General features: G+C 40.3%; 1 protein-coding gene across 1 annotated transcript in view; it reads right to left on the reverse strand.

Moving 5' to 3' along the window:
* Nucleotides 1-726: 726 nt before the first annotated feature.
* The window catches only part of sema4d (sema domain, immunoglobulin domain (Ig), transmembrane domain (TM) and short cytoplasmic domain, (semaphorin) 4D), a 94,636-nt gene continuing 67,377 nt past the window's right edge, over nt 727-27,985 (reverse strand). Inside the window, 20 exon segments of the mRNA XM_062031338.1 lie at nt 727-3,660; nt 7,130-7,176; nt 7,230-7,426; nt 7,556-7,593; nt 7,596-7,667; nt 8,520-8,714; nt 8,717-8,741; nt 9,357-9,425; nt 9,427-9,513; nt 9,586-9,668; nt 9,671-9,764; nt 14,479-14,630; nt 15,470-15,556; nt 15,559-15,585; nt 15,669-15,717; nt 15,719-15,763; nt 15,850-15,948; nt 16,082-16,144; nt 16,219-16,364; nt 24,066-24,199. Coding sequence (XP_061887322.1) covers nt 2,669-3,660; nt 7,130-7,176; nt 7,230-7,426; nt 7,556-7,593; nt 7,596-7,667; nt 8,520-8,714; nt 8,717-8,741; nt 9,357-9,425; nt 9,427-9,513; nt 9,586-9,668; nt 9,671-9,764; nt 14,479-14,630; nt 15,470-15,556; nt 15,559-15,585; nt 15,669-15,717; nt 15,719-15,763; nt 15,850-15,948; nt 16,082-16,144; nt 16,219-16,364; nt 24,066-24,199 — 2,701 coding nt within the window. The 3' untranslated portion in view covers nt 727-2,668.

The following is a 27,985-nucleotide window of genomic DNA, read 5'->3' on the forward strand; positions in this document are numbered from 1 at the left end:
GCTGAGAATATTTGTGCAACTTAACAGGTGTATTTTTCCTAAAAAAAAAGTTTTTAACTCCAAAATATACAAGCTTAGGGTTCCACTGTATTTTACAAGCATGACAAAAATATCATGGGTTGTGTATTGACTCTTGTGGAACACCATACGATATCAAAATATTCACTGTATATGTCACATGATTCTAATCAATGCAGTATTGTTATTCATACCACAGCAGAGATGCAGCAAGCAAAAAAAAAAAAAAAATCAAACGAGCCAGTGTTAGATTTGACAAACTTTATTTAGCCTTCCTAACGAAACACTTCAATTTTATGTACTGTACATCTTCAAAAATGTATTTTTTCCACCCCTTATATATACAATTACATATTTAAATGTTGTTTACAGGCACAAAAACATCCCGGTTGCCATATTGGGATGCAACACAGTGAGCCTACCATAGAGAATTACCATTGAAAATGTTCTGAATATGAGAAACACCACAACACTGCACCAAAGTATGAATGTCGGTTACCAGCAGTGTTTGTGCACATTCATGTTGCTCCTCACAGTTCCGCCACATCCAAAGTGTGGGGTCTCCTTGCGTTACACACAGTTAGTTTGAACCAATGACATGAAAGGGGGTGGCAGAGGAAGGTTAAAAAGTGTTAGATGTCCAAACCAAGCGAGGGAAGTGAGCTGCCAGGACTTACCCAGGGCCAGGCAGAAGAGCAGGAAGCCCTCCTGGGCATGAAGCCCCCAAGCCTGGTCCTTCAGCAAGGGGGGCAACAGCCTCACCTCGGCCTCACCAGCCTCCATGTAGGAGGAGGAAGATGAGGTGAATGTGGAGGAAGAAGAAGGGAAGACACAGGGGGACAGTGAAGGTGACGAAACTGCGAAAGAGGCGGTGGTGGGGAAAGAGAGGAGAAAAAAAATGTTGAGGAACATTCTGCCCAAAACAGATGGATGCCTGGTGCAATAAATAAAAGCATTAAAATAAAAACAATGCAATGCAATTCACCTTAAATAATTATCTGATTGTGTCCAGGGCTTCAGAAAAAGAGGATGAAAGATGGTGGAGAACCCAAAATTATATGAAAAAAAAGGATTGTCCTGTCAGGACGTCAGTGGTTTGATTTGTTGCAAAACTTTGCTGGCTCATACTGGGAATAATTACGACACGCTGAGCTAACCTTCCCTGAGAAACGCTGAGGGCCCAGGATGCAAAAAGAACAAACGACAATACTAGGTCAGCCTATGTACACAGAAACCAAGTCCACTTTGGAAAACATCCACATAACTTACCAATTTGGTAAACAAGGTTTCCAATGTGGAATTTAGCAACCAGCTTTTCTTGCTGGACTTATTCTTAGAGGGTGCACGAGCTTCAGTGAACACACAAAGTTTTAGAGAGTTGGATGTGCAGTGCATTCGCAAAGTTTTCACATGGCTTCACTTTTTCAACATTTTGTTATGTTACAGCCTTATTCTAAAGTGGAATACATCTATTTTGTCCTCAAAATTCTACACACAATACCCCATATTGACATCGTGAAGTTATTTATTTTGTATTTTTGCAAATGTATAAAAAAAAAAAAAGTTGACATTTACATAAGTATTCAACATTCTTCTTGGGACCATTTTTCTACCTGAGGTAGTTCCAAAAAAGAAGCTACTTTGTTGATGCACCTTTGGCAGCAATTACAGCCAAGAGTCTTTTTGAATATGATGTCACAAGCTTGGCACACCCATCTTTGAGCAGTTTCACCCATTCCTCTTTGCAGCACCTCTCAAGCTCCATCAGGTTGAATGGGAAGCGTTGGTTTTTATCCATGATGTCTTTGTACATTGCTGCATTTATCTTAGTCTAGTCAGGGAGGTGACCAAGAACCCCATGGTCACTCTGCCGGGGCTACAGTGTTCCTCTGTAGAAAGAGGAGAACCTTCCAGAAGGACAAACATCTCTGCAGAAATCCACCAATCAGGCCTGTATGGTATAGTGTCCGGACGGAAGCCATTACTTAGTGTAAAGTTTGCCAAAATGCACCTGAAAGACTAACACTTTGAGAAACAAAATTCTCTGGTCTGATGAGACAAAGATTCATCTCTTTGGCGTGAATGCCAGGCGTCATGTTTGAAGGAAACCATACACCGCTCATCACCAGGCCAATACCATTTCTACAGTGAAACATGGTGGTGGCAGCATCATGCTGTGGGGATGTTTTTCAGGGGTAGGAACTGGGAGACAAGTCAGGATATAGGGAAAGATGAATGCAGCAATATATAGAGACATCCTGGAGGAAAAGCAACGCTTCCCATTCAACCTGATGGCGCTTGAGAGGTGCAACAAAGAGGAATGGGCGAAACTGCCCAAAGATAGGTGTGCCAAGCTTGTGGCATCGTATTCAAAAATACTTGCTGCCAAAGGTGCATCAACAAAGCTTTGAGCAAAGGCTCTAATGATTTTTTTTAAAATTTGTAATAAATTGTAATAAAATTTTAAAAAAGTTTTCACATTGTCATTATGGGATATTGTGTGTAGAATTTTGAGAACAAAAAATATTTAATCCCATTTTGGAATAAAGCTGTAACAAAACAAAATGAGGAAAAGTCAGGCACTGTGAATACTTTCTGGATGCAGTGTCTTATGCAAAGATGCAGCAAGAGCGTAAGGTGAGGTTTCAGGCTAGCAGTAAGGTTCATCTGCATCTGCAAACTGAATAGGCTGGGAGGCGCAGTCCACGTCAAAGGGTTTCTCCTGGGATGAGCTTTCATCTCCGAAACTGTGGGAAGGGACCCGACCGTTGCCGCACTCCGGTTCAGTCTCGTAGCCGGTGTCACGCAGCGCCCGCAGATTCTGGCTGCCGTTCTGCGTGGGCGTGGGCTCCGTCATGTTTATTTTGTCTGTGCCGGGTGCCTCCATGAGGCCTGCTTCACAAGCGCGGTACTCTGGCTGACTGGCGGTTTTGTGTGTGCCCAGCAAGGCCGCCCGCAGGCGCAGGCAGGGCGCCGGGAGGTACTGCATGTAGCAGTTGTACGCCATGGCGGCCAGGAAGAGCAGGAAAAAGAGGAGGAAGAGGAAGAGGAGCGCTATGCTGTTGCTTTGCTGCAAGTATTCCGCCTCGGGCTCGGCGTTGTCAGGGCGGGTCACGCCGTCCCTTGGCGGGAGATGCTGCTTTGGCAGTGACTTTGTAGGGAGCGGGGTTAGTGAAGAGTGGGGCGGGGATGTGAGCATCACCGGAGCTGTGAAATTGGGAGGGGCAAGGGCTGGAGTTAGCGCTCCGTCGGTGTCAACGTTACCTTCGCCATCACGTGCGCTTAAGGTCTCTCGGTTCTGGAGGGTTGTCGTCGCCGCTGCGTTGCCGCCCACACGTGGGCCTCTCGGCGGGAGATCGAGACTCAAGACGTATCCTGCCAGGAGGCTGGTGAAGTTCTTCCCGACAGCGGCGGTGAACTCCACCGACCAGCACTCATAGCGGCCCTGATCCTCTGGAGCCACGCTGTAAATGAGGAGGCCGTTCTCACGAATGAAGTGGAAGCGGGAGGCCTCGGTGAGAAGCGAGCCGTTGGATTTCCACAGCACGTGCGCCATATTGGAGCGCAGCAGGCAGGGCAGCTCAGCGGAGCTCCCCGGCTTCACAGTCACTAGTTGGTAGTCCTTCAGAGACATACCTGGCGCTATGTGGTGAAAGGAAAGCTGGTATTACTTAAAGGGCCCAAATTATGCAAAATTAACATTTGAATGATGTTTTAATAACGCAGTGGAACCTCGATTTACATTGTACAAACCTTTCGATTTACGAACCACAGGCCAAATAGAAATTTGCTTTGGTGTATGTGTACGTTTCATCCACCTATTGTGTGCTTGCAGTGCAGCCATTTTGTGCCCGGCAGCAAGGGGTGTAACGGTACGTGTATTTGTATTGAACCGTTTCGGTACGGGGGTTCCGGTTCGGTTCGGAGGTGTACCGAACGAGTTTCCACACGGACATATTAAGTAGCGTAACGCACGTTGTGTAAACAATGCACACCGAGGCACAACACACGGCATGCTAGCAGCTAACGGGCTACGATAGACTGACCATACGTCCTCTTTTCACCGGACATGTCCTCTTTTGCGGAGCTGTCAGGGCAGAGTTTCTTAAATGCCTCAAATGTCCGGCATTTTGAGTTAGGGTTGCGTGTATTTTCAATGTACGTTCAGGGTTAAGAAGGGGTTAAAAACAAAACAAATTGTGCGTGCAGCAGCATTCGTGAGGGAGGGGCAGAGACAGAGAGAGCGAGAGAGTTATGATAAATGCGCATGCGTCACCAGGTTCTGCTTTTTATCCATATATTTATCAGATTAAATTTTTTATTATCTATAGCAGGGGTGTCAAAAGTGTGCCCCGGAGGCCATTTGCGGCCCACAGCTAATGTTTTAAAGGCCCACGGCACATTCTAAAAATACTATTAAAATAAACAAAAACATAACAAAAGTGAAATAAAAAAGCTTAAAGGTTAAATGTAATTTAGAAAAACATCATATTGAATCAAAATCAATGTTATTATGAATTATTGACCTATCCAAGGTTCCGATTACTTCACATCAAATATTCCACTAAGAAAAACATTTTTGGTGGAAGGTTTTGCAAATTTGGTAAATAAATAACCCAAAAATTTATATTTTGTAGTTTTCTTACTGTACCGAAAATGAACCGAACCGTGACCTCTAAACCGAGGTACGTACCGAACCGAAATTGTTGTGTACCCTTACACCCCTAAGCACATCCATTGTGGGTGAACTGATCAGTCCCTAGTGCTCATTATTTTGACAGCAGTTCTGTCGTTAGCTACTGTGCTAATTGCTACTTTGTGTGTGTTTAAGTGTTATTTTAGCCTTTTTACAATTTTTTCAGTATCGAACAGTTTACGTAAAAAAGTATGTGATCACCAATTAATGCTATATACAACATTTTTTTAGTCCCCTTGCTGACAAGTAGTGAGCAGCTAACGTGTGAGTGTGTCTCCATACACAGTGTGGAGCAGCTCCTCTAAGTTAATAATAATCACCTCCATTACGACAGATAAACTGTAATTCTTAGTATTTTAAGTTCCATTCAAGTACAGATAAGTTATCACGGGGGAAGAGAATAATTAACTAGTTTAATTATTGTGTTATTGTTGACCTGTCATTAGCACTTACCATAAATAAATACAGAAATCTACAGTTAATACACGTAATTGTTATCTTGTGGGCTCTGTACCGAGGATGTCGTTGTGGCTTGTACAGCCCTTTGAGACACTTGTGATTTAGGGCTATATAAATAAACATTGATTGATTGATCTGCAGATCTTACTCATGGATGACGGGCATTGGAATCGGTTCTGTGAAAGTGGATTTTTATTTTTTATTCCTAATCATTTTAGCGACCTGGCTGTTAAAATGTTATGATTTTATGAAAGAGTTTAATGATTTCAAACAGAGTGCATCACAGGGCTAGTGACGGTGCGTGTGTGTGTGTGTGTGTGTGTGTGTGTGTGTGTGTGTGTGTGTGTGTGTTCTGGCAATGCTCTGTTTACACAGTCACCTTTAGGGGACCTTTGACGGTATTGAGACAAAAAAACAGGTCCTCTAAAGGGAAACCTTTTTAAATGATAGTCAGATCCATTCTGAAGATGCCTAAGTGCAGGATTTGCTTTAACATTTAAGTGGTGAAACTTCCTATAAGAGGACAGCTTTATTATTTATTTATTTTATTTAAATGGTCCTCAGTAGTCACGTACAAATTTGTGTGAATTATGCAAAATTATTTAAATTTGGTCCCCATGAACCAAATTAACTCTTTTTCCCCAGGGTCCCCAGTAAGAATGATCAGCACATTACTTCATCAATCCAGAGATTTGAAGACGTGTATGAGCTAACTGGGCAGTGGCCATTTTACCTAATTTTTTTAATGCCTCCACAACCTGTAGAAAGGGTGGTCCCCACAAGTGATGATCAAAAACTTGGTCCCCATTCCAAATTATAACCAGTATGAGTGTGTGTGTGTGTGTGTGTGTGTGTGTGTGTGTGTGTGTGTGTGTGTGTGTGTGTGTGTGTCAGCAGGGTGGCAACATAGGAAGAGAAGAGTTCAGTTAGTTTTTGTTTTGTTATTAAATAGAAAGTTAATCCATAACCCCCTTGTTATGTTTGTTTGATACACAGTACTGTATAGCGCTTTACATTGTGTCCAAAATGTATAAACTTTTACTAAAATACAGACTTTAGTGGAGGCTGGAACATATTTTTCATGTTTGCATTGTTTCTTATGGAGAAATTTGCTTTAATATGCAAACTTTATATTTACAAACCAATGAAGTACGTAAATTGAGGTTTCACTGTATGTTTTATGACCACCACTTCACAGGAGATGGCTTAGTAAAAAAAAAAACAGGCTTCATTACACATCTTCAAATAAAACCTGCATCTACCAACTATCCATCAGTCAGTGACAGACATGGGAGCTGTGTGTTTGATTATTTAGTTTTTCTCAAATCTAGTTCTAAAATCGAAATGTGTTGTTAGCAATGAAGCTTACAACATTTGTGTCCTCCTGTCCCACTCCTTAATGTTACGTTGTTGTATGTAAAATATGGCATCTAATATGTTGGACAAGTGTAGAGATACTGTGTATATTGAAAATAAAGTGCCCATAGCTCTTCTTGGAGAGACACTCCATCATCAACTCTGAACTGAACAAACAAGGCTCATTAGCATTAAGCTACAGACACACAAATGGCATGTTCTTAGTATGGCCGACTGAAAGTCATTTTTAACTGTCAAATTCCAACATTAAGGCTACATTTCAAAGTACAGCAGTTTGATGCATTATTGTGAAACCGCTCAGACATATTTAAAATCTTTTTTTGGCTCAAATTTCAATCAACTTTAGCCCTAAACAAAAATAGCAAACACGTTTTTAATTTTAACCATTTGAAGGCCTTTTGATCAAATGATGTCAAATGAGGTACACATTTTAGTATACATTTGCGTAACGTGAGCTATTCTACACATAATAAATTCCAATCCAATGTCCCCAGAAAGTTAAACTAGCCTGACAACAAAGCCTGCCATTTAATAGAGGACCATTTTGCCTCACTTCCTCAATTAATACATGCACCTTACCTTTAGGACATTTGTCTGCATCACCATTAAGACTCTGAATTAGCCTCCTAAGAAAAAAAACATATGTTTAAAGATGAATGACTGTGTAAGCTTTAGTGACAACATATGAGTTGTTATAGTCACCTAAGCTGCTGGTTCGGGTGCATCAAGGATATTGACGCAGTGAGCAGTGTGAGGGTCCCAGGCGCAGTAAGGGTCTCGGGCCAGTATGCAGTCGTCACAGGATCGGTACCTGCCACAGAAGGATGTGGGTGACTGCACCACTCTCGAGTCGGAACCAGCGTAAATGGATCGCGTCTGTGGGAGCACATTAGGAAGCCAAAGAAAGCGTACATTAAACTCCTAGCTCATCTTCCTCAAATAACACATGTACACATCTTCTGTTTTAGGCAAAGCTCTTTCAGCTAATGAGAGTGAAAGACTGACCTCGGACGACAGCACTAAGGTCTTGATGGGTTCCGACTTCTTAGGAGCTGGATCTCTTCCACAATGTGGACGACTCCGCCGATAACCACCGACTTGTGCAGGACCCCCGTATCTAAAAAGGGATATATTATTATCATTATTATAGTCATTCTGTCAAGACACATTACTGCCACCTGCTGTTGAAACAATACTGTACTTTCAGTAACACTGAATCTAATGTATGAGGCAAAAATGTCATTACCTTATCAAAATTGAAGAAATATACACAACTGTGGTCCCATGTTGGGACCTCAAGTGCAGTTAGTTATATTTTTACCAATTGTATTACAGAATATCTTCTCAAGGGATGATTGTGTAGATATGAAACATGGATATACTTTAAAATAGTGATGGGTTAAACCAGGGCTGTCAAACTCATTTTGGTCCTGTCGCCATATAAACCCTAATTAAATGTCAAGTGGGCCGGACCAGCACAATCATAGAAATGACCGTGCCTATAAATAACAAGGCCATGTTACCTTTGTTTTCATGCAAAGAAGTACATTAGAAAGCCTTCATATTTAATGATATATACATTTACAAAAAAATAACAAGCTCAACTTCTTTGATGTTTTCACACAGACAAAACAACTTTAAGTCACCAATTGCAAGTTGTTTGTTTTTCAAAAATGTTTTGATGAAAATATAAAATTTGATGCATTGAGCTGCTGTGAAAGTTTTTTTAATTAAGGCATCAATTTCAATGGTTTATTATATAATGTAACAAATAGTTTTTTGTTTTTAAGTGCAGCACGCGCCTTTTGTAATAACTTTTGCAATTATGTAACATGTTATTATAAAATACACCTAAAAATGTAATTACAAAATGTGGCATAATCACATAATGACTTGAACATGTATTACATAATACACCGTTATTACAGGGCTGTACTCATTTTTGTGAGGTACTGTGACCGTTTCATACCTGTTGTGGTGAAGATGACGTCGTAGATGTTGCCATCAAGTGCGCGGACCCGCTCGACCACAACCTGTGTGTAGTTGACGTCTTTGGTAACGAGGCGGGGTCTGTTGCCGACGGGGAGGACCGGGTCCTCCATCAGGGGGTGGTCTTTGACAAACTGCAGGGTTTTATCTGGGAGGTGCATGGAGCTGTTGATGTCTGCTGCCGCATGTGGCTGTTGATACACTGGCATGGCAGGTAGAGAGACATTTTAACATTGTTTAAACAGACAAAGGAACAGCTGTTTACACACTGCCGAGAGAGTGAGGTAGGCGTAACTTTGCAATGTAAATGGGAACTTGCAGCCAAGCTATGCCGACATAAATGGCGTGGTTACCCAAAATAAACCGGGAAAAAAATGTGTTAAATAGAACAAGAAATGTGGCTAATACTTCACAGATATTGTAGTATGATTGTTCATGTTTTCCAGTCCAGTAGAGATTAGGGTCCTATCGCATTGTGTTATGCATTACAAACTCATTCGGGTACTGACGCAGAACCTTTGCTTACGGCAAATGCGTAGCATGCCGTTGCAAGGCGATGTATTACTACTGTAGTTTGCTCTTACAATAACAATGTCGCTACAGCTTGGTTATTATACATGTTACGGAAAGTAAATGAAGTACGGCGACACATAATTAGCTGCTAGCCGATTGTCAGCCAGGGCGCTAAAAACAAACAGTGCCCACCAGAGGGGATCGGCATTAAAAGGCATTAATCGACACGAAAATCAGCTGATACTGATCGACATATCCCTAATATTTATAGTAATTTAAAATCCTAGTGGATGACTGAACTTACTGCTCCAGGACGTGGTGACGGAGTGATGCCATTGTAGCGGACCCACTTGGTGTGGGACTGCTCCACCGTGGGCCTTCTGCATGTACTTGCCCTCGGAGAAGACCTTCTCCACTGTGGTCAAGTTGTAGGCGCACACGGCCGACAAGCCACATTACCCCTAGAAGAGAGTACGATTAAAATGCAGAAAACGTACAAAATGATATCGTCTCTCTCCTCGGAGCCCAGTGACTGACCACTGGGACGTGAAGACCCCATAGATGACCGTGTCCTTCAAACTTGCACCCTTCAGGATGAAGACATCGTGTACCACATGAAGACAAAGTTGAGCTCGGGCATGGAGCACACCAGCTTGGCTTTTAGAAAAGATGTCCACTTTTTCTGCAGTGTCCTCTGTCCTCCAAGATCACCCTGTGGAGAAGGATGGTGAGATGAGATAAGAAAAGAGACAAAAGGAGTCACAATTTATTTTCACTATTTGCCACCAACTACAAAAAATGGATTCTGGTGTCATCTAGAACATTTCTCATCTTTTGATTACTAAAAAAAAAGTTACTTAAAAAAGTTAGGAGATTAGGTTTTTAACTCTTCTACTCCTGAAGTGCTGCACACAAATGGAAGAAAATGTGTTAAAACATTCACTCCTACTGTGCTGCCTGTGATAATATTTTCCTAACAAATACACCACATAGCGGTGCTGTAATAAAACCCCAACGTTTCAACATCATCCAACTCCAGAAATGGGTTCTATTTTCGCACACTGGAACGCCCACTTCTTAAATATATCCAGAGTTTTTAAATATCTGTAAGGGTTGATTAACTAACTTAGAACAAACTAATTAAATCATCAAAAGGCATTATTTTCACGGACCGGCTTTCTACGTGTGGCAAAAATAAATGCATGAAAAATAGAACTCAGTGCAACACTGAATTAGTGGGAGCCCTGTAATTGTTTCTTTGTAATGAGATCCCCAGCAGGTTGATGGTAGTATATAACATCAACCTACCGGGGACTGCAGATGGAAATCAGCCTTTGGCTACAATCTGTCACATTTACATTTGATATGTTCATTAATGTGCATTGTATCATGTCACAAAGTTATAACAAACATAACGAATGGAGACTACCTATGAATATTGTTATCGTTTATTTATTGTTTAAACAAACTTATTGGTGTGGTTGGGGACCTCTGATCTAAGGAACGTTAGTCCAAGTAAGGAGTTTGTTTGTGGGTTTGGTTGAGGTCAAAGGGAAAGGCGATAGTTACAAAAAGACAAAGAAGAAATAAACAATAGTCTATTTAGTGACAATCTCTCATCAATGTTTTCTCTGGACAACATATCACAATGTAATATTGCCCATATGGAAGGAGAAATGACAGCATAGCCGGTATGACTTTCAAAACTATATGTGATTGGTCAATAAAACGCTATAGGGAAACCCCCAGTGGGCCGTTCTTGTGTCATGACGGAAAATTCCAAGTCCTGGACCCTTATTCAACGTTTGAAGTCGAATTGACACAGCTTTACAAAACACCCACTGTAGTGTTTGGTCGAATCACCCTGAAATTTGGTAAACATCTTAAAGTGGCACTGCACTTTTTAATGTAAGACAAGCACACACATGTTTTTCTACCTACTAGGTGACCACCTACTCAGTGGCCTAGTGGTTAGAGTGTCCGCCCTGAGATCGGTAGGTTGTGAGTTCAAACCCCGGCCGGGTCATACCAAAGACTATAAAAATGGGACCCATTACCTCCCTGCTTGGCACTCAGCATCAAGGGTTGGAATTGGGGGTTAAATCACCAAAAATGATTCCCGGGCGCGGCTACGCTGCTGCCCACTGCTCCCCTCACCTCCCAGGGGGTGATCAAGGGGATGGGTCAAATGCAGAGGACAAATTTCACCACACCTAGTGTGTGTGTGACAATCATTGGTACTTTAACTTTTAACTTTAACTATTTTTAATACATTCTAACTAGTAAATAAATGTGAGTAAAAGTCGCTTACAATGGAGTCTATGAAAGTCAATCTATTCCGTCTATAAAGCGCTCTAAAACACCTCCATTCTAGGTTTTATATACACGGAGTAGTTGTATATATGTAATGTAGTAACAGGCACATTCATAATAACATGTTTTATTTAAGAATTTGTTCATTCTAAGCATACAGCGGCACATTATTTCACAAACGCATCACACGTTCACTTTTTCCTTCAACAAACATCCCTGATTACTACTCACAGTCAGACTTTATGAAGCCAACAAACATAATAACACATCACTTACTATACAAAGTTTCCTCTCACTCGGATGCCGACTGATAGGATGTAGATATGTTCCCGTTTGGATAAATAATGACTCATAGCCTTTGCGAAGAAAAAAGCGGGAGGAACCAAGCGACTTTTTGTCTCCGTCTCGCCATTTTCAGGTCTTAATTGGATGCCAAAGTTGACCAACTCTAACATCCTTCTACTATCAAGGTGAGAGGCATTATTTATGATCTGGAACAAACTTTCAAGAGCTTTCGAGATGAAAACAACAGCTCACCAGTCGATGTTGTCAACAAAACCACACAAGCTAGTTAGCTCCCTGTGATCATGGTGCAGCTATAAATAGTTTGTCTGCGTTAGTGATTATAATAACAATATCACTAATACTTGGTTAATATCCAGGTCACAAGATGTAAATGGACTATTGTGGCTGTATTTGGATGCTATTTAAAGGTATTTATGGGTGGAATAAAAGACCTCCCATTGGCTCCATTGTAATAAGACTTTTATTTAAGAGTTAGAATGCATTAAAAAAAATACATCTGTCGTCTTGTCTTTTATAATGATTGTAAAAGAGAGGGCAAAATTTAAAAAAAGTGCAGTTCCCTTTTAAATTGTACATGTTTGTAAAATTCTAGCAAGAAGGCCACCATAAAGAAAACATGTGAACTAATTGCTCAAAGGTCATTTACCATTTGTCTAATGAGGATATTCGGTACATAAACAAGGGGTGTCAAATTACACCGTTAATTGTGATTGATCATGTTTAGCGCACTATGGGCCTGATTTTCTAACATCCAACACCACGCACAAAACAGCATGTGCAATCTATAAAACAGTGTGTACAATTAGTGGGCGTGTTGCGTGCAATTTACTAAGACTGCATGTGCAGTTGTGAAGTGATGCAGACCGCCTTATTTAAAGAAGGATTTTTATTATACGCGGCATACCTACAGTGGCACTCTCATTTACTGAACATTCATTTTATCATACTCCCTCCGCTATGTTTTGCTATGTTTTCCAACAAGTAGGAGACATGTACCACTTTTTATGGGCATTTTAACAGCAGTCATGCAGTGCATCAACAATAAAAACACTTATTATTTTTTACCGCCGAAGGTGTGCCCATTGGGGGGGGGGGGGGGGGGGGGGGGGTTCCTTTTAATCCGCTCAAGACGCAAAAAATGCATACTTAAAGAAGTTTTTTTCATATAAGAAATATTTTAATAATATGTATTCCATGTGAAAAAAACGTAATTGAAAAAATATTAAGTGACACCCAAACGCATAAATTGAAGTTGTTTTAACAAGGGACAAGCGGTAGAAAATGGATGGATGAAGTCCTTCAGTCCTCTGGTAGCTATAAAATAATGTTGCAGAATAGACAGTATGTCAAATATTTTTCATTTCTGACCGTCCAAAATGTTGACACACATGTATGACGGAGGATTCTTGTCCGTCCATCGTCTGTCTTTGCAGCGCGAGCACTGACCCTGCAGCCGTGTGTGGAACTGTCAGTTTGCACGTCCTTCTGACATGTGCTAAATAAAACGCTAAAAAGTGCTTGCAAAATGGTGAGGAGTATTGATAAATCACATTGCGCCTGCTACACAAGTATATTGCATCTTCTCCTCCCAGTATTGTGGCCGTTTTGATGATCAACATATATTTTGCATATTAATTTAAGGCAGAGACGCAAAATGCATTGCGTGATTGCACGCTTTATTCTGCTCACTTAACAGACGCAATCCACTTTGCACACGTTTAGGAGATCAGCTTTGCTTGTGCTTTTAGGTTTGCACGTGTTTTAGTAAGTCAGGCCCTATATTTTTTAATCGCGTTAATCTAATTTTTCATCTCTAACTTTAATCTCTGTATACGAATTGCCTCGCCATCGTCTTATGCTTGACTCGCACTATGCGACACAAATATTAAAAAAAGAGATCTCACTCTGTCACTAGACTTGGCCGGGTTAAGCGTGTAATGTTAGCGTCTTTGAATAGCGCAGATAGGATGAATTATAACTAACAGTGTAAAATATTCATCATAAATTTAAAGATGTGTCAGAAGTGTGTTTATAGAAAGATCAAGTTCAACATTCATGACTTATGTTTAAAACCTGTTCTTAATGTTTTTTGTTGCGTTAACTTCAGCACTTTATATGGACCTGATGTTTTATTTTAGTAAATACAACAGGCTTCATCTGTTAAAAATAAATGGCTTCATAAAGACACTTTTTAAAAAAAAAAATCTATCTTCAGGACAATACATCTAAATTAACTTGTTTTATTGTTGTTGCCATCACTTTTCCAGCAAATGAGGCATACAGTACTGGCTCGTTTGTCTGTGTTGACAGGATACTTTTGCTCCTTCGGTTTGAAGCCGAATATTATTGCTAGGGATAGCAAGGCTCTATTGCTGTGTAAGCTAGCAGTCCGCTTCACTCACACTGACAAAGATGCGGATGACAGACATGAGGGTTCACTCCGTTCATTTAATCACACGCATGAGCAGCCTGGCGGGCGTGCATAGGCATTCAGCATCATGCTAATTTTCATTGTTGTGATAAAAATAAAACAGATCTATGGAGCCGAATCCCAAGGTCCGAGGGTCATGGCGCGCTCGACTGACAAAGCGTGGGGGGTGCTGAGAGCGATGCACAGAGTGAAACCTCTTGCACTCTTTTTGGAAGCAAGTGATAAAGAAAACAAACACACACAAGCGTAGTAGCCATATAAGAATGCCAGCAAAATTATCAAGTTAATTTTCATTTATCGTGCGATTAATTGATTATCGGTCAAGGCCTACCTGACTTTGGACACCATCGCAGTAGAATATTGTAAATAAGCTTACCTTACAAACACGTGCCACTCTCGGAATGAGCAGATTGCCAAAGAACTCGTACTCCACGGACACCTCGGTGAAGAAGTAGTAGATTTTATCATCCTCGCCATCCACTCTGGTGTCTCCTTCCCTTATCACATCGGCGAAAACAAAACTCGGCTCTGCAAAAAAAGGGGGGAATTTTTTTTTTAGGGAAGCACTACTAACTAGGGTTGTATGGTATACCGGTACCAATAAAGTACCCTGGTACTAATGAATTAAAAACGCTACAATACTGCCTAAGAAAAATACTGGTACTTTTTTTTTTTATTCGCATGCTACCGTTAGGCGGTGACTTACTGAGCCAGGCGCATGTTGAGTGTGTCAGCACGCACAAACAAAGCGCATTCAAGCAGAAACAATGTGGAGAGAAAGAATGGCAAAAAAATATATATATATAGATATATATGTAGACGCGCACACATCTGATTTGTCTGATAAGTTGCCAATTTTTAGCGCAGCCAAAACAGCCCCACGTTGCGTAAACTAATGCAAGTGAATTGACTGAATCTTTTTATCTTTAACAATGCATGTTTTACCAGCTACATGTCTTATCTGTGTAGTTTTAGCCATAGTATTGTTTTACTGTTTACTAATGATTGCATTTGCCCTAAAGCACAGACCAAGAGTGACAACCATAAGTTGTGAAGCATTTATTAATACAATGTCAAAAAAGCGTTCTATCTATTTTAACCTAATCCTAGATATGGCAAGCTATGCAATATGTAAAATATACAATTGTAAAATGTTCTTTGAGGCAATAAGAAAACAAATATGTGTTTAATGCCTTTTGAATTTTATTTTAATCTTCTAAAATTGTTCTTTGAGTGCAATAAGAAACGTTTGTTTAATGTAGCTTAAGATTTTCTGTTAAAATGAACCCTTTAACTTGAAAAGGATTTCAACACATTTGGTAGTGGTACCAAAATAATGGTATCGGACAACCCTACTAGTAACTCACCATTGAGCCATGATGTGGAATACTCCGTTCTCAGTAGAGACTGAGATGGTGAGTATTTGGAAATAATGGGCTCACTCCCCAAGAAGTATATGCAGTCCCCGAGTACAGCTCTCCATCTGATCAAAACCACAATAACAATCTTTATGTATATAATTAACAGCGTTTTGCAAAATGTGCGAAAAAAGTGGTTCTCACTTACCAACCATGACGGTGGTGAAGCTCTGCGAAGGGTCGAAAGAGCACTTCCCCCCTGCCGTCTTCGGCTCGACCCTCCAGGGAAAAGTCAGCCAAGTTCTGCAAGAAGAAAGCAAAGCTAACATGTCATCTTTGTGCTGCCATTGTTCACAGTTGGAGATGCAGCATTGATGATAATAACAGACCAAGTAATCACACTGGGGTTGAAAGGCATATGTCCCACAGATGTATAACCGCTTGTTGTCGACGACCTGCAGCACTCGGATGTAGTTAAGACAGTCGGTCTGGACAGAAGCAGAATACAGAAATATGAATGTACTCTTCCATAACAGAAGAAACCAGAATGATTTATTATTATTATTAATTTTAACTTATTTTATTTCATGCATTTTCCAAAGTATTTTTTACATATCTTACCTCTTTTGACTTCCCCTTGAGGGTGCACATGGCTATGGGTCGGTCGCCAACCTGCCACAGAGCCTTCAAGTGTTGGCAAAGAAATCAGAATTAAAACATATCCTCTTCTTTGACACAGTAAATAATTTGTTTCATACCTTGTTGTTTCGGACGGTCACGTTCTTCTTGCTAAGTTCAAAGATGGCTTCCCTGGCGCCCACGTAGAGCGCATCTCTGTCCTCGCTCAGCAGCAGCGTGGAGTAGTTGAAGATGCCCGGCTCAGAAAACTCCAACAGCTCTAAATCTAAGCACAGCGTTCACATTTACCATTAACAGCTTGTTTCATTTTTAAGTGATTAATCCAGGTAAGTCCATTCAATTAGTTATGCCCTATTTCCTTTGTATGTTGTTTTCAAAAATAATATGGAGCATAAACCTCTTTTAAAGTCGTCCAATTCAAAATTCAACTATAATGTGCCTGTAAAGTCACTCAAAACTCTTCTTTCAAGTTTTTTTTTTATAGTGTCACAGAATACCAACAATTTCAACGAGCAGATATGTGATGCTGATGATTACAGAACAGGAAAAAATACTTATCATGACATACAAAAGTGGCACATACACTATATCAGCTGCTGAGTAGAATATGGCACAAATATAAGAAAATAATATGTATTAAAAAACTTCAAAACATGCACCCCTTTCTGTGTTGCCTAGGCTGTTATTGTTCTTATAAATACAACACATGGTGGCGCTGTTATTTCCACAAAGTTTGAGCCTATTACAGTATCAATAAAATTGTATTTACATGTATACAGTATAGCCCTTTCCATGCACAGGCATGTTGCAACATAGAGTAAGTGCGTTGCACCAGAAAAAATAAATAAATAAATTACAAACATTTTTGGAAAACCGCCACCTTTGAGGCGATCACACTGGAGAAAAATAACGTAATCGAAAAAATAATAAATAAAACAAAATATCTGTAAAAATAAAATACAAATAATACATTAGTAAATGAAAACATAAAAAGCTAGAATAATAATAAATAAAATCCAACAAAATGCAAATTAAGTCGATTAAATCCAAATTTCTCACAAAAAAACTATTGTAACTAAAGGTGTTTAGCAAATCACCATAAAATGTGGTACACATGATAAACACATCTATTAAATACGCAAAATTGGTGAAAAACATGGCCGCTATCAAGTAAATGTCATACGGGCGGGACTGTTTCAATTATTTGTTCCATTGACCATTTGTCTATAGTGATTATATAACTTTGATGAGATCTGTCTATCAAGTGCTCATGTAAAGGGACACACATATATTACTTTAAACATTGCCTGTTCAGTAATTAAGGGTATAACGTTAGCGACAGTTTGGCCTGCAACTGATTATTTCTTGCTAGAAAAATATTTTTCATTGTCAAAATCAGACATTCATATACACAATGCACGGACATACTGTATGCAAATATAGCTTTTCTCTGACCAGTAAATATAAATAAAGGCTCTGTCTGGTGAGTCTCTGCCAATATATCACAAGTAAAAAAAATCCTGTCTGTCTTTTAAGATCAAACATGTGTTTTCTTTACTGGTGCCAGGCAGTCGTTGCCGCTGACATAAGGTTCAGACAAGATAAACATTCATTCAGTCATTTCAATGGGCTTGTACAAGGAACCATAAATTAAAACTTTCACCCAAACACAATGTTGTGGGGCGTACAGCCGGGGAGGGCAACTATGCTCACTATGCAATTCGCTTCACAGTAACTTGCTGCCATCAATTGTGAGTCTTCTAGTCATTGTGGTGATGGCTACGGGACTTTGCTTGGTCATGAAAACATGACTCAAGTTGCACAATCACACGGTCTGGAGCACTTTTTTGACCCATTGCAGTGGCATCCAGCCGCAAAATCTCCCAAAACTGCAAGCAAGAGAATAAAATGAAGAACGCTTGTGACTTGGTTTACCAGCACTTCCATTGTGAGCAACTAAGATTGGGCATAATAGTCGCTTAGTTGATAATGCAAAATTAAAAGGTCCAAAACTATATATTTTTTCAACAATCTTAAGTCTTAAAGGTCTTAAGAAAAACAACCGAACAAAAAAAATGAAGGGGAGCAAATACGTCTCTTTCTAATGCCAAGCCCTCACCCCTAAACCTCACCTTGGTTTGAGAGGAAGGCAGTAACATCACTGGGCAAGGATGAAAACATCACGATCCTGCCAGCTGATAGGGGGAAATGCATTCTCAACATAACTGACTACCAAAACCAGTTGCTTTACACTCCTCAAAGACTCCCAACACATGAAATACTCTAAAGAGACCCCCAAATTGGGTCCAAGTATTTATGGCCTTCCAAAAATACACAAAGATGGGGATCCCCTCAGACCCATTGTCAGCAGCATTAACTCTGACATACAATATTACTAAGTATGTGGCCAACATCTTGGCACCTTTGGTTGGTAAAACTCCACATCATGTCCAAAACTCAATTGACTTTGGTAGCAAAGACCAGAGATCTAAAACTGGACAAAAATCAACTATAGTTTAATTCGACGTCATCTCCATGTTCACCTGTATTCAACCCCAGGATGCAGTAGAGACAGTGAGGCAATGTCTACTAGATAATCACACCTTAGAGGATAGATCCACACTAAACCCAGAACAGATTTGCCTTTTGCTGGAACTTTGCCTTAACACTACATACTTTCAATTCATGGGAACGTTTTATCGACAAAAAGGTGGTTGTGCCATGGGATCACCTGTATCTCCAATAGTAGCAAACCTTTACATGGAGAAATGGAAAAAGAGAGCTTTGAGCTCTTTCAAGAGGAACAGCACCAGGTCATTAGTACACATATGTGGCTGACTCATGGGTGAAAATCAGGAAGCCAAGAAGTGCAAGCCTATTAACTCAGTGGACCAACCAATCAAGTTCACACGTGAGGATGTCAAAGACAGTAAGTTGCCTTTTTTGGACTGTGATGTCCACATTGGAGAAAACAGGGGCCTCCATGTCGGGGTTTACCGAAAAAACCCACATCTACCGTTTAATACCTACTTTTTGACTCACACCACCCACTGAACACAAACTGGGGCAGTATCAGAACCCTTCAACACAGAGCTGACAATGTTCCTAACAGCCCACAGGCCAAAGGGAAAGAGCATAGGCATTTGAGGGGAAGCTTTAAAAACCTGTGGTTACCCCAGCTGGTTGTTTGTCAAAAGTGCATCCAGTTCCAGAAAAAACAAGAACAGGAGGAAAAAGGTGACGGACGCAAAAATATTGTCAATTCCATATGTATCAGGTTTGGAAAAAAGGTAGGATAAGCTTTGCTTCTCCTACTCCATTTCAAACATGTTCTAAAGACAGATGAGAATATGTAAATTGTATGATGTAACATATTGTGACTGCATACATGTTTCAAAATAAACTTAAACCAAACGGGAAGCAAAGTGGCCATAGCATTCTTCTATTTTTCTAAATGAGGCACTTGCTGGAAAAAGTTTGGACCACCGTGATCTAGACAGTTTTTAAAGTTCTTTTAAAAAGCTCTACTAGGAACACGGTGTATTGTGGGTGCGTAGCTTTAATTCGAATGAGCTACGTGTATCCATGCCTGTCTCTAGAAGACCTAGTGTGCCTTGATTCACTTTTTGCACTATAACTCATCCACTTGTCCAAAGTAATAGATGAAATATACCACATACAACAATGTACTATTAGGGATTGGGACAAGTGGATAAAAAATGTTAGCAACACTGGCAAAGCTATGTGAGCTAGGGTGCTACCATTATGATCACGCTAAATTAGCCTGTTCCCTGACAAAAAACTAAATGGCCACGTCTATAGATGACTGACGGCAGAGCACCAGGCTGTATTTTTAAGATGTGTAGCGAAAGACTGTTTTTCTTGTTGTTGTATTTACAAAATTGTCCTCTATGAAGCAGTGGGTGTGTACATGAGGCAGCTGGGGGAAGGTCAGAGGTGGTATATTAAAATGTGAGAAATACATTTTGCATAATAGGAGACCATAAGGAATTATGTTAAAATGTGTCAATGGAGTGCAGTACTTGGGCTGCAACCAGCAGAGGCACTGTTGACTCAGTCTAAAAAGGAACAACATAACATTGAGCTACAGCCAATGCAGACCTGCGTCAGCTAGTATTAGCATGTCTGATACAGGATGGAAACAGGAGTTCAGAATCTTACTTGATGATTCATTGCATACTTAGTTTTGCAGTTTGTAGTCGAGCTAGGAGGGACTCCTGCCAGGACATACAAAAAACGGTAGCCATGAAATGAAATCACCTCATGGCTGAATGAAATGAAAGAGCGCTCGCATTGCGGGTAGGAGGAAAGCTTTGCTTTGTCAAAAGGGTGAAGTGCAGTAGTTCTCAGGAAGAGCCCGAGCACAGGAGCTATTTATGTGACGCCAGAATGCAAAGCAGATCTCTCACTTGAGCCGCAGCTGTGGTTAGACTGAGGAGGCTTGAAGGGGGACAGGTGCTCCTAGTAAAAAGACCTCAAATCTATGCGTTTTCCCCCCAGATTTGAGTAACTTCTCCTTTTATGACTCATATTAGTTTAAGTCAACAGGGGGGTTTCTAAAGAAGAAGTATATTTCCCAGAATGGAATCTAGAGTTTTATGCATTGCTTTTTTGTACTCTATTTTACTTTTGTTGCTTACTGTATGTAAAGTGAATTTGAGTTTTTAGAACAACGCTCTAAACAAAATTTATTTTTATAATTACGATTTTTTTAAAGCCAAAGAGGGAGCTTGAAAAAACGTAAGACTGTAGACCAAGGCTATTCAACGAAAATATTTTGGGACCTACATTTCCAGAAAGCTCAGGGCCAGGGGGCCAAACTTCTAACTTTACAATCATTCTTATTTTGTATATGCCTGAGAATCAGCGTCCTCTGCAGTGGACATTTGATATGTCGGCATTATCAAAATTCGGGTACAAAATAGCCCTGTCTAGACAACTATGGAGAACTGTGTCTTTTTATGCAACCAAAAAAAATTATTGGCAAACAAACAAACATTTGTAACCAAAAATAATGGAATTGGAACCACAAAAAAGACTTAAATAGGATTAGAAATAAAAAATATTATACATTTTCACAAAGATAAGTTTTTGTTGCAAATGATTTTTTTGGTTACAAATGCTTTTTTTGGTCAGATTCAACTTCAATCTTGTGGGTGAGGCCGCCTCTGAACAATGTTAGAAGCCTTTTTATTGGTCAGTACCCCGAGTCTTTGGCATTTTCCCTCCAAATGTGTTGAAGGCTGAAGTCATGCCCTTGTGGTCACACCATCATCCAAGATCGACCAATTAAACAGACTTCTAACATATTGTTAAGAGAGGCCCACCCACAAGATTGAAGTTGAGCCTGACCAAAAAAAGGATTTGTAAATGATAAATGATAAATGGGTTATACTTGTATAGCGCTTTTCTACCTTCGAGGTACTCAAAGCGCTTTGACAGTATTTTATGGCGTCACATTAGTACCAAAAATCCAAGCGCGTAAAAACTGTTATCGCGCGCTGATTCTCCACTTCGGTGCGCTGCGCGCGTACACCCTTTTGCGCGCGTGCGGTGCCTTTTCTGCGCGCGCTGTGCCTTTCTGCGCGCGTGCTGTCTCGGTCTGTGCGCTGTCATGTTTCATTTTGGTACTTTGGGGGCGGGCATGCTTAGACCGCCCCTTCTTTCTGATTGGCTTGAAAAAAAATAGAAAAAAAAAAGAGAAGAAAAATACAACTTCAAGTAGGTTGTAAAAAAAGGCAGATGAAGTGAAACTATAGCAATGCTTTTCTTTACACTCTCTCATGCACACAGATACTCATGTTATGAGAGTATATTGTTTCAAAAATATTAACATTAATTGTTGATATTTTAAACATCTTTCAGATTACATTGCTCGATTCAAAAACCACTTTACTACACAAATATTAGGCCCAATGTGCAGGATTATTCTATTAGTATTAGTTATTTTTATGTTTTATCATATCTTAGCTTATTTTTATGTTTTATCATATCTTAGCCTATTTTTATATGGTCTTATTATATTTATATTTCAGTTTTTATTGTATTTTATTTTATTTTATAGTTTTTCATATTGTAGTTTATTTTTACGTTTGATTATATCTTATCTTATTTCATATTATTTTTGGACTTTTACCTGATGTGTATTTTAATTGACATATTGACGATGACCCGCCCTGCTATACTTCTGATTGCTCAAAGCCAATCAGAAAGAAGGGGCGGTCTAAGCATGCCCGCCCCCAAAGTACCAAAATGAAACATGACAGCGCACAGACCGAGACAGCGCGCGCGCAGATAGAGAAGGCACCGCGCTGCTGCGCAATACGAGACAGCGCGCGCGCAGAAAGGCACCGCGCGCGCGGCAAAAGGGTGTCGCTGCGCGCGCACGAAGTGGAGAATCAGCGCGCGATAAAGTTTTTACGCGCTTGGATTTTTTTGGTACTAATGTGACGCCATAGTATTTCCACATTCACCCATTCACACACACATTCACACACTGATGGAGGGAGCTGCCATGCAAGGCGCTACCAGCACCCATCAGGGGCAAGGGTGAAGTGTCTTGCCCAAGGACACAACAGATGTGACTAGGATGGTAGAAGGTGGGATTGAACCCCAGTAACCAGCAACCCTCCGATTGCTGGCACGGCCACTCTACCAACTTCGCCACGCCGCCGTAACCAAAAAATGATTTGTGATGTGTGACTTCCATCTACTGGTCACACTTATCATTACACCATGTACCAAATAAAATTGCTTCGAGGTCGGCAAGCACAACCAGAAATATTTTGTGCATTAGGCACACCGGGTTATAACGCGCACTGTCGATTTTAGAGAAAATTAAAGGATTTTAAGTGCGCCTTACAGTCCGAAAAATACGGTAATTAGTTTGATTAATTGAGTAATCGGATAAAAAACACTTTATAACCTCAAAGCATATTTTAGGTAATACAGTCAAAATTGTTTATGTTTGCCATAACCTTCATTCTTTTTTCTAATGAATGCATATCATCAACATTGAAATTGCACTTTTAACATCTGTACATTTTTAAAAAATCCCCCCAAAAATCTGCCGTTTACAGCCACACAGATCACAGCACCCACACACCACCGCTTCCGTGTGAAAACTATGATTGTGTATTTTTAAGTTCTGGGCACTCCATGCGGTATGGATTTTATAAATGTTTATTAGTTACACTCATTAAACAATAAATCGAAGCAATAGAACATAAATCAAAGCTTTTTACCTAGTCTAAACGATTAATCGTTGCAGCGCAAGCGCAAACATTTGTTGAGTCTATTCAACAAACTTGTCTAAATTTGAGTTTCTTCAATTAAACCTAACCAGAAAGTTGAGGTAATATTGGAAATTGTGTTTTATCCGATTACTCAAATAATCCATAGCTGCAACTCTGAGGCACCAGTTCTTAATGAGAACCGCCACATATCATACCAGAAAGAAATAGAAAGACTTAATATAATCCACCAAGTCAAAACCTGTTTGGGTATGCAAGTTATAAATGATCATTATTATGTGGCACGATACGGCGTGGCGAAGTTGGTAGAGTGGCCGGGCCAGTAATCAGAGGGTTGCTGGTTACTGGGGTTCAATCCCCACCTTCTACCATCCTAGTCACGTGCGTTGTGTCCTTGGGCAAGACACTTCACCCTTGCTCCTGATGGCTACTGGTTAGCGCCTTGCATGGCAGCTCCCGCCATCAGTGTGTGAATGGGTGAATGTGGAAATACTGTCAAAGCGCTTTGAGTACCTTGAAGGTAGAAAAGCGCTATACAAGTATATCCCATTTATCATTTATTTATAACTGAAATACACAGTCGTAAAATGCAATAATATAGCAGCCTTCAAGTGATGGCACAAACAAATGCAACGTCCCACAAGCATGAGTGCAACATTCATGCTTGTGGAAATAAACCATTGTGGACTCGCCTTGATGTCTCCACGAAGTCCGAGGCACAGAATGGGGTCCGTGGGTGGACACCTCCAGGAGCAGACCCAAGAACACTCCGAGCACGCCAAATCCCATATTGGACTCCGACAGCTTGGGAACTGTCAAGTTTCCTCTGCAAGACACAGCAGCAAAAGTGAGGCAAGCGCAGGTACAGTCAAATAAGACATTACACAATGGCGAATGAGAAGAGAAGCAGTTCCTTGCATGCTGCTGTTCTTACGCAGCGCTGACCAAAAACGGGAAGAGTTGCACATCCACTTCCCTCACACTGAGATGTTCACGAGTGATATCACTTGCTGTTGCATGTCACACGTATATAACGACATTCTGATCAAATATTCATCTGAGCAAAAACTGAACATCTGCTACAATAAATGTGTAATAGTGTGGAAAAACTAAAATAACCACTTGACATGATGATTTCCCCACCTTTAGTTAACATGTTATATGCTGGTGACGATGACGACAGGGCTTACTTTAGCCCTCAAATTAAATTTTCTATTTGATCTTCTGCAGAGCTTTACCGTATGTGACCTTCCTGCCTCTTAATGGTTTCCTCCAGGATGGAGGAAGCAGCTTTGTCCCATTTGGAGGAGACACTGAACATATCCAAACACACCTCGACAGCTCATATTTTCAGTTGTAATGTGTGAGGCACACAGCACGTGGGCAAGTGGGAACGAGAAATGGAGGTTGAAGACGACCACAATGTATTCCACTCAATAGTCTCAGGGAAATATGCAAGTAAAAGAAGTCCAAGAATGTGAGCACTCTTTGAGAAAAAGAAAAATTGAGAAAGAAATAGGAACATTTCTATGAGCACAAAGTGCTGCCAGGCAAACCCCAAAATATTATTTTGAAAATCCAGACTACATTTCATTGGGGTGCATTTCTACGCTGTATTTTACCTTTAGATTCATTCCCATCTACCTACCAACCTCTTTTGGCTGTATTTTTTACATTTACATGTCCCATGTAATGTACCACAGAATTGTTGGGTTTTTTTAGCAGAAAATTTACTAACATTATTATCATCATTTTAAAATGTATTGAAATATCCTATAACGTGTGCAAATAACTCAGAAAACGTTTCCAATTTGGCAACGCTATCCTGCAGCCTTGTCTCCCATGGTAATATACTTCAGGTGTTATGACTAGAGATATCCAATAGTATCGGACTGACGATATTATCGGCCTATAAATGCTTTAAAATGTAATATCGGAAATTATCGATATCGGTTTCAAAAAGTAAAATGTATGACTTTTTAAAATGCAGCTGTACGGAGTGGTACACGGACATAGGGAGAAGTACAGAGCGCCAATAAACCTTAAAGGCACTGCCTTTGCGTGCCGGCCCAATCACATAATATCTACGGCTATTAACACACACAAGTGAATACAAAGCATACTTGGTCAACAGCCATACAGGTCACACTGAGGGTGACCGTATAAACAACTTTAACACTGTTACAAATATGCGCCACACTGTGAACCCACACCAAACAAGAATGACAAACACATTTCGGGAGAACATCCGCACCGTAACACAACATAAACACAACAGAACAAGCCCCTTGCAGCACTAACTTTTCCGGGACGCTACAATATACACCCCTCGGTTGATTAGCTTAGCAGGCAAGCAGCAGCAGTTTGTCGGCTCTGACGGCAACTCGTTTGAATCTTTTACTGGTTTGCTTTACCTGTGCTTAATAAGTCGATTGAATGTGCTTCCATCGCTGTATGTTCTTGTCAACAAACAGGGTATTGTGTGGACGACAAGTTTGTCACTTCAAACATTGATTTGTTGTTCAATATTCCTTCCGACCCTCGTAGTTATTAACGTGCGGTGCAGTTTGTATCGAATTTTAAGGCGGTAAAAAAAACCATTGTCTTTTACTGACCAGTTCCTCCAACTAAAACCTTGTTTTCTTCCGTTTTGGAAGACTTGGAGCTCACACACAGCCCTGCTATGGCCCCGACCCCCTCTGTGCATGGAGCAGGAGGCAGGGACGCACACGAAAAGGGGTAGCGTCAAATCTACTTGTGGTGACCCAAACTTATTTGTGGTAGATCGCACTTGCTGTACTGTTATTTACCGTGAACTCATCAACGGTATTTAAGTATTAGAGACTGTGCACTTATTGTTATAAAAGGAAAATACAGTACATCCCGTTCTATTTTCCTTCACGCTTTCTCATGCACTCCAAACCTTTCCTTGAGTTGAATTAAATAAGAATTAGTGAGGATTACATTTAATGAGTTTTCACATTTTACAAGCTCTCACCGACTTTGCCCGTTTCCCATTTACGCAACGTCTACTTTGCGGACAAAGTAAATAAACACCTCAGCAGCTATAATTACAGAATTGATGTTATGTATCAAATGTGTCCCACTCCAAACAATGGCAACCAATCACATGAACTATTACCATATTTTCCGGACTCTAAGACGCACTTAAAATCCTTTTTTTTCCCTCAAAACCTGACAGTGCGCCTAATAACCCGGTGTGCCAAATGTAAGGAATAAGTTTGGTTGAGCTTACCCACCATTCATTCCAGACCATTCATCGGCTGTGTGCCTTGTAGTCTGGTACGCCCTATGGTCCAGAAAATACGGTAATGATCATTGGTTATTTTAGTAATTGAGTATAAAACACACTTTATGGCCTATATGGCGATTTTTCTGCGCGCCATAACCCTCATTTTTACAATAAAATTGCACTTTTAACATATGTACCGTGCAATCTACTAATAAAAGTTTCAGTCAATCAATCAATACAATATTGAAAAAATTAAAAATCTTTGCTCTTCGCCGTCACACAGATAACGGCACCAACACACCCCAGCTCTCATGTGCGCTCTATTGCAGTGGCTGTGTGTAAACTAAGTATGCATATTTAAAGTTCTGGATTCTATGAATTTTAAAGGCCTACTGAAATGAATTTTTTTTATTTAAACGGGGATAGCAGATCTATTCTATGTGTCATACTTGATCATTTCGCGATATTGCCATATTTTTGCTGAAAGGATTTAGTATAGAACAACGACGATAAAGATTGCAACTTTTGGTATCTGATAAAAAAAAGGCTTGCACCTACCGGAAGTAGCGTGACGTAGTCAGTTGAACATATACGCAAAGTTCCCTATTGTTTACAATGATGGCCGCATGAAGTGAGAGAGATTCGGACCGAGAAAGCGACAATTTCCCCATTAATTTGAGCGAGGATGAAAGATTTGTGGATGAGTAAAGTGCAAGTGAAGGACTAGTGGGGAGTTGAAGCTATTCAGATAGGGAAGATGCTGTGAGAGCCGGGGGTGACCTGATATTCAGCTGGGAATGACTACAACAGTAAATAAACACAAGACATATATATACTCTATTAGCCACAACACAACCAGGCTTATATTTAATATGCCACAAATTAATCCTGCATAAAAACACCTGCGTGTTTGTTATGCTAGCTCCTAGCTCCTCTGCTAGCTCCTAGCTCCATAGAACACGCCAATACAATTCAAACACCTGATCAACACACACAATCACTCAGCCCAAAAGACCGTTTACCTAACCCAAGGTTCATAAAGCTTATATATTTTTAAAAAGTTACGTACGTGACGCGCACATACGGTCAAGTTATCGAATGTTTAGCAGCCAAGGCTGCATACTCACGGTACCTGATATTCAGCTGGGAATGACTACAACAGTAAATAAACACAAGACATATATATACTCTATTAGCCACAACACAACCAGGCTTATATTTAATATGCCACAAATTAATCCTGCATAATAACACCTGCGTGTTTGTTATGCTAGCTCCTAGCTCCTCTGCTAGCTCCTAGCTCCATAGAACACGCCAATACAATTCAAACACCCGATCAACACACACAATCACTCAGCC

The sequence above is a fragment of the Entelurus aequoreus genome, linkage group LG21 (assembly GCF_033978785.1).
Source record: "Entelurus aequoreus isolate RoL-2023_Sb linkage group LG21, RoL_Eaeq_v1.1, whole genome shotgun sequence".
In the NCBI taxonomy this organism is placed as follows: domain Eukaryota; kingdom Metazoa; phylum Chordata; class Actinopteri; order Syngnathiformes; family Syngnathidae; genus Entelurus; species Entelurus aequoreus.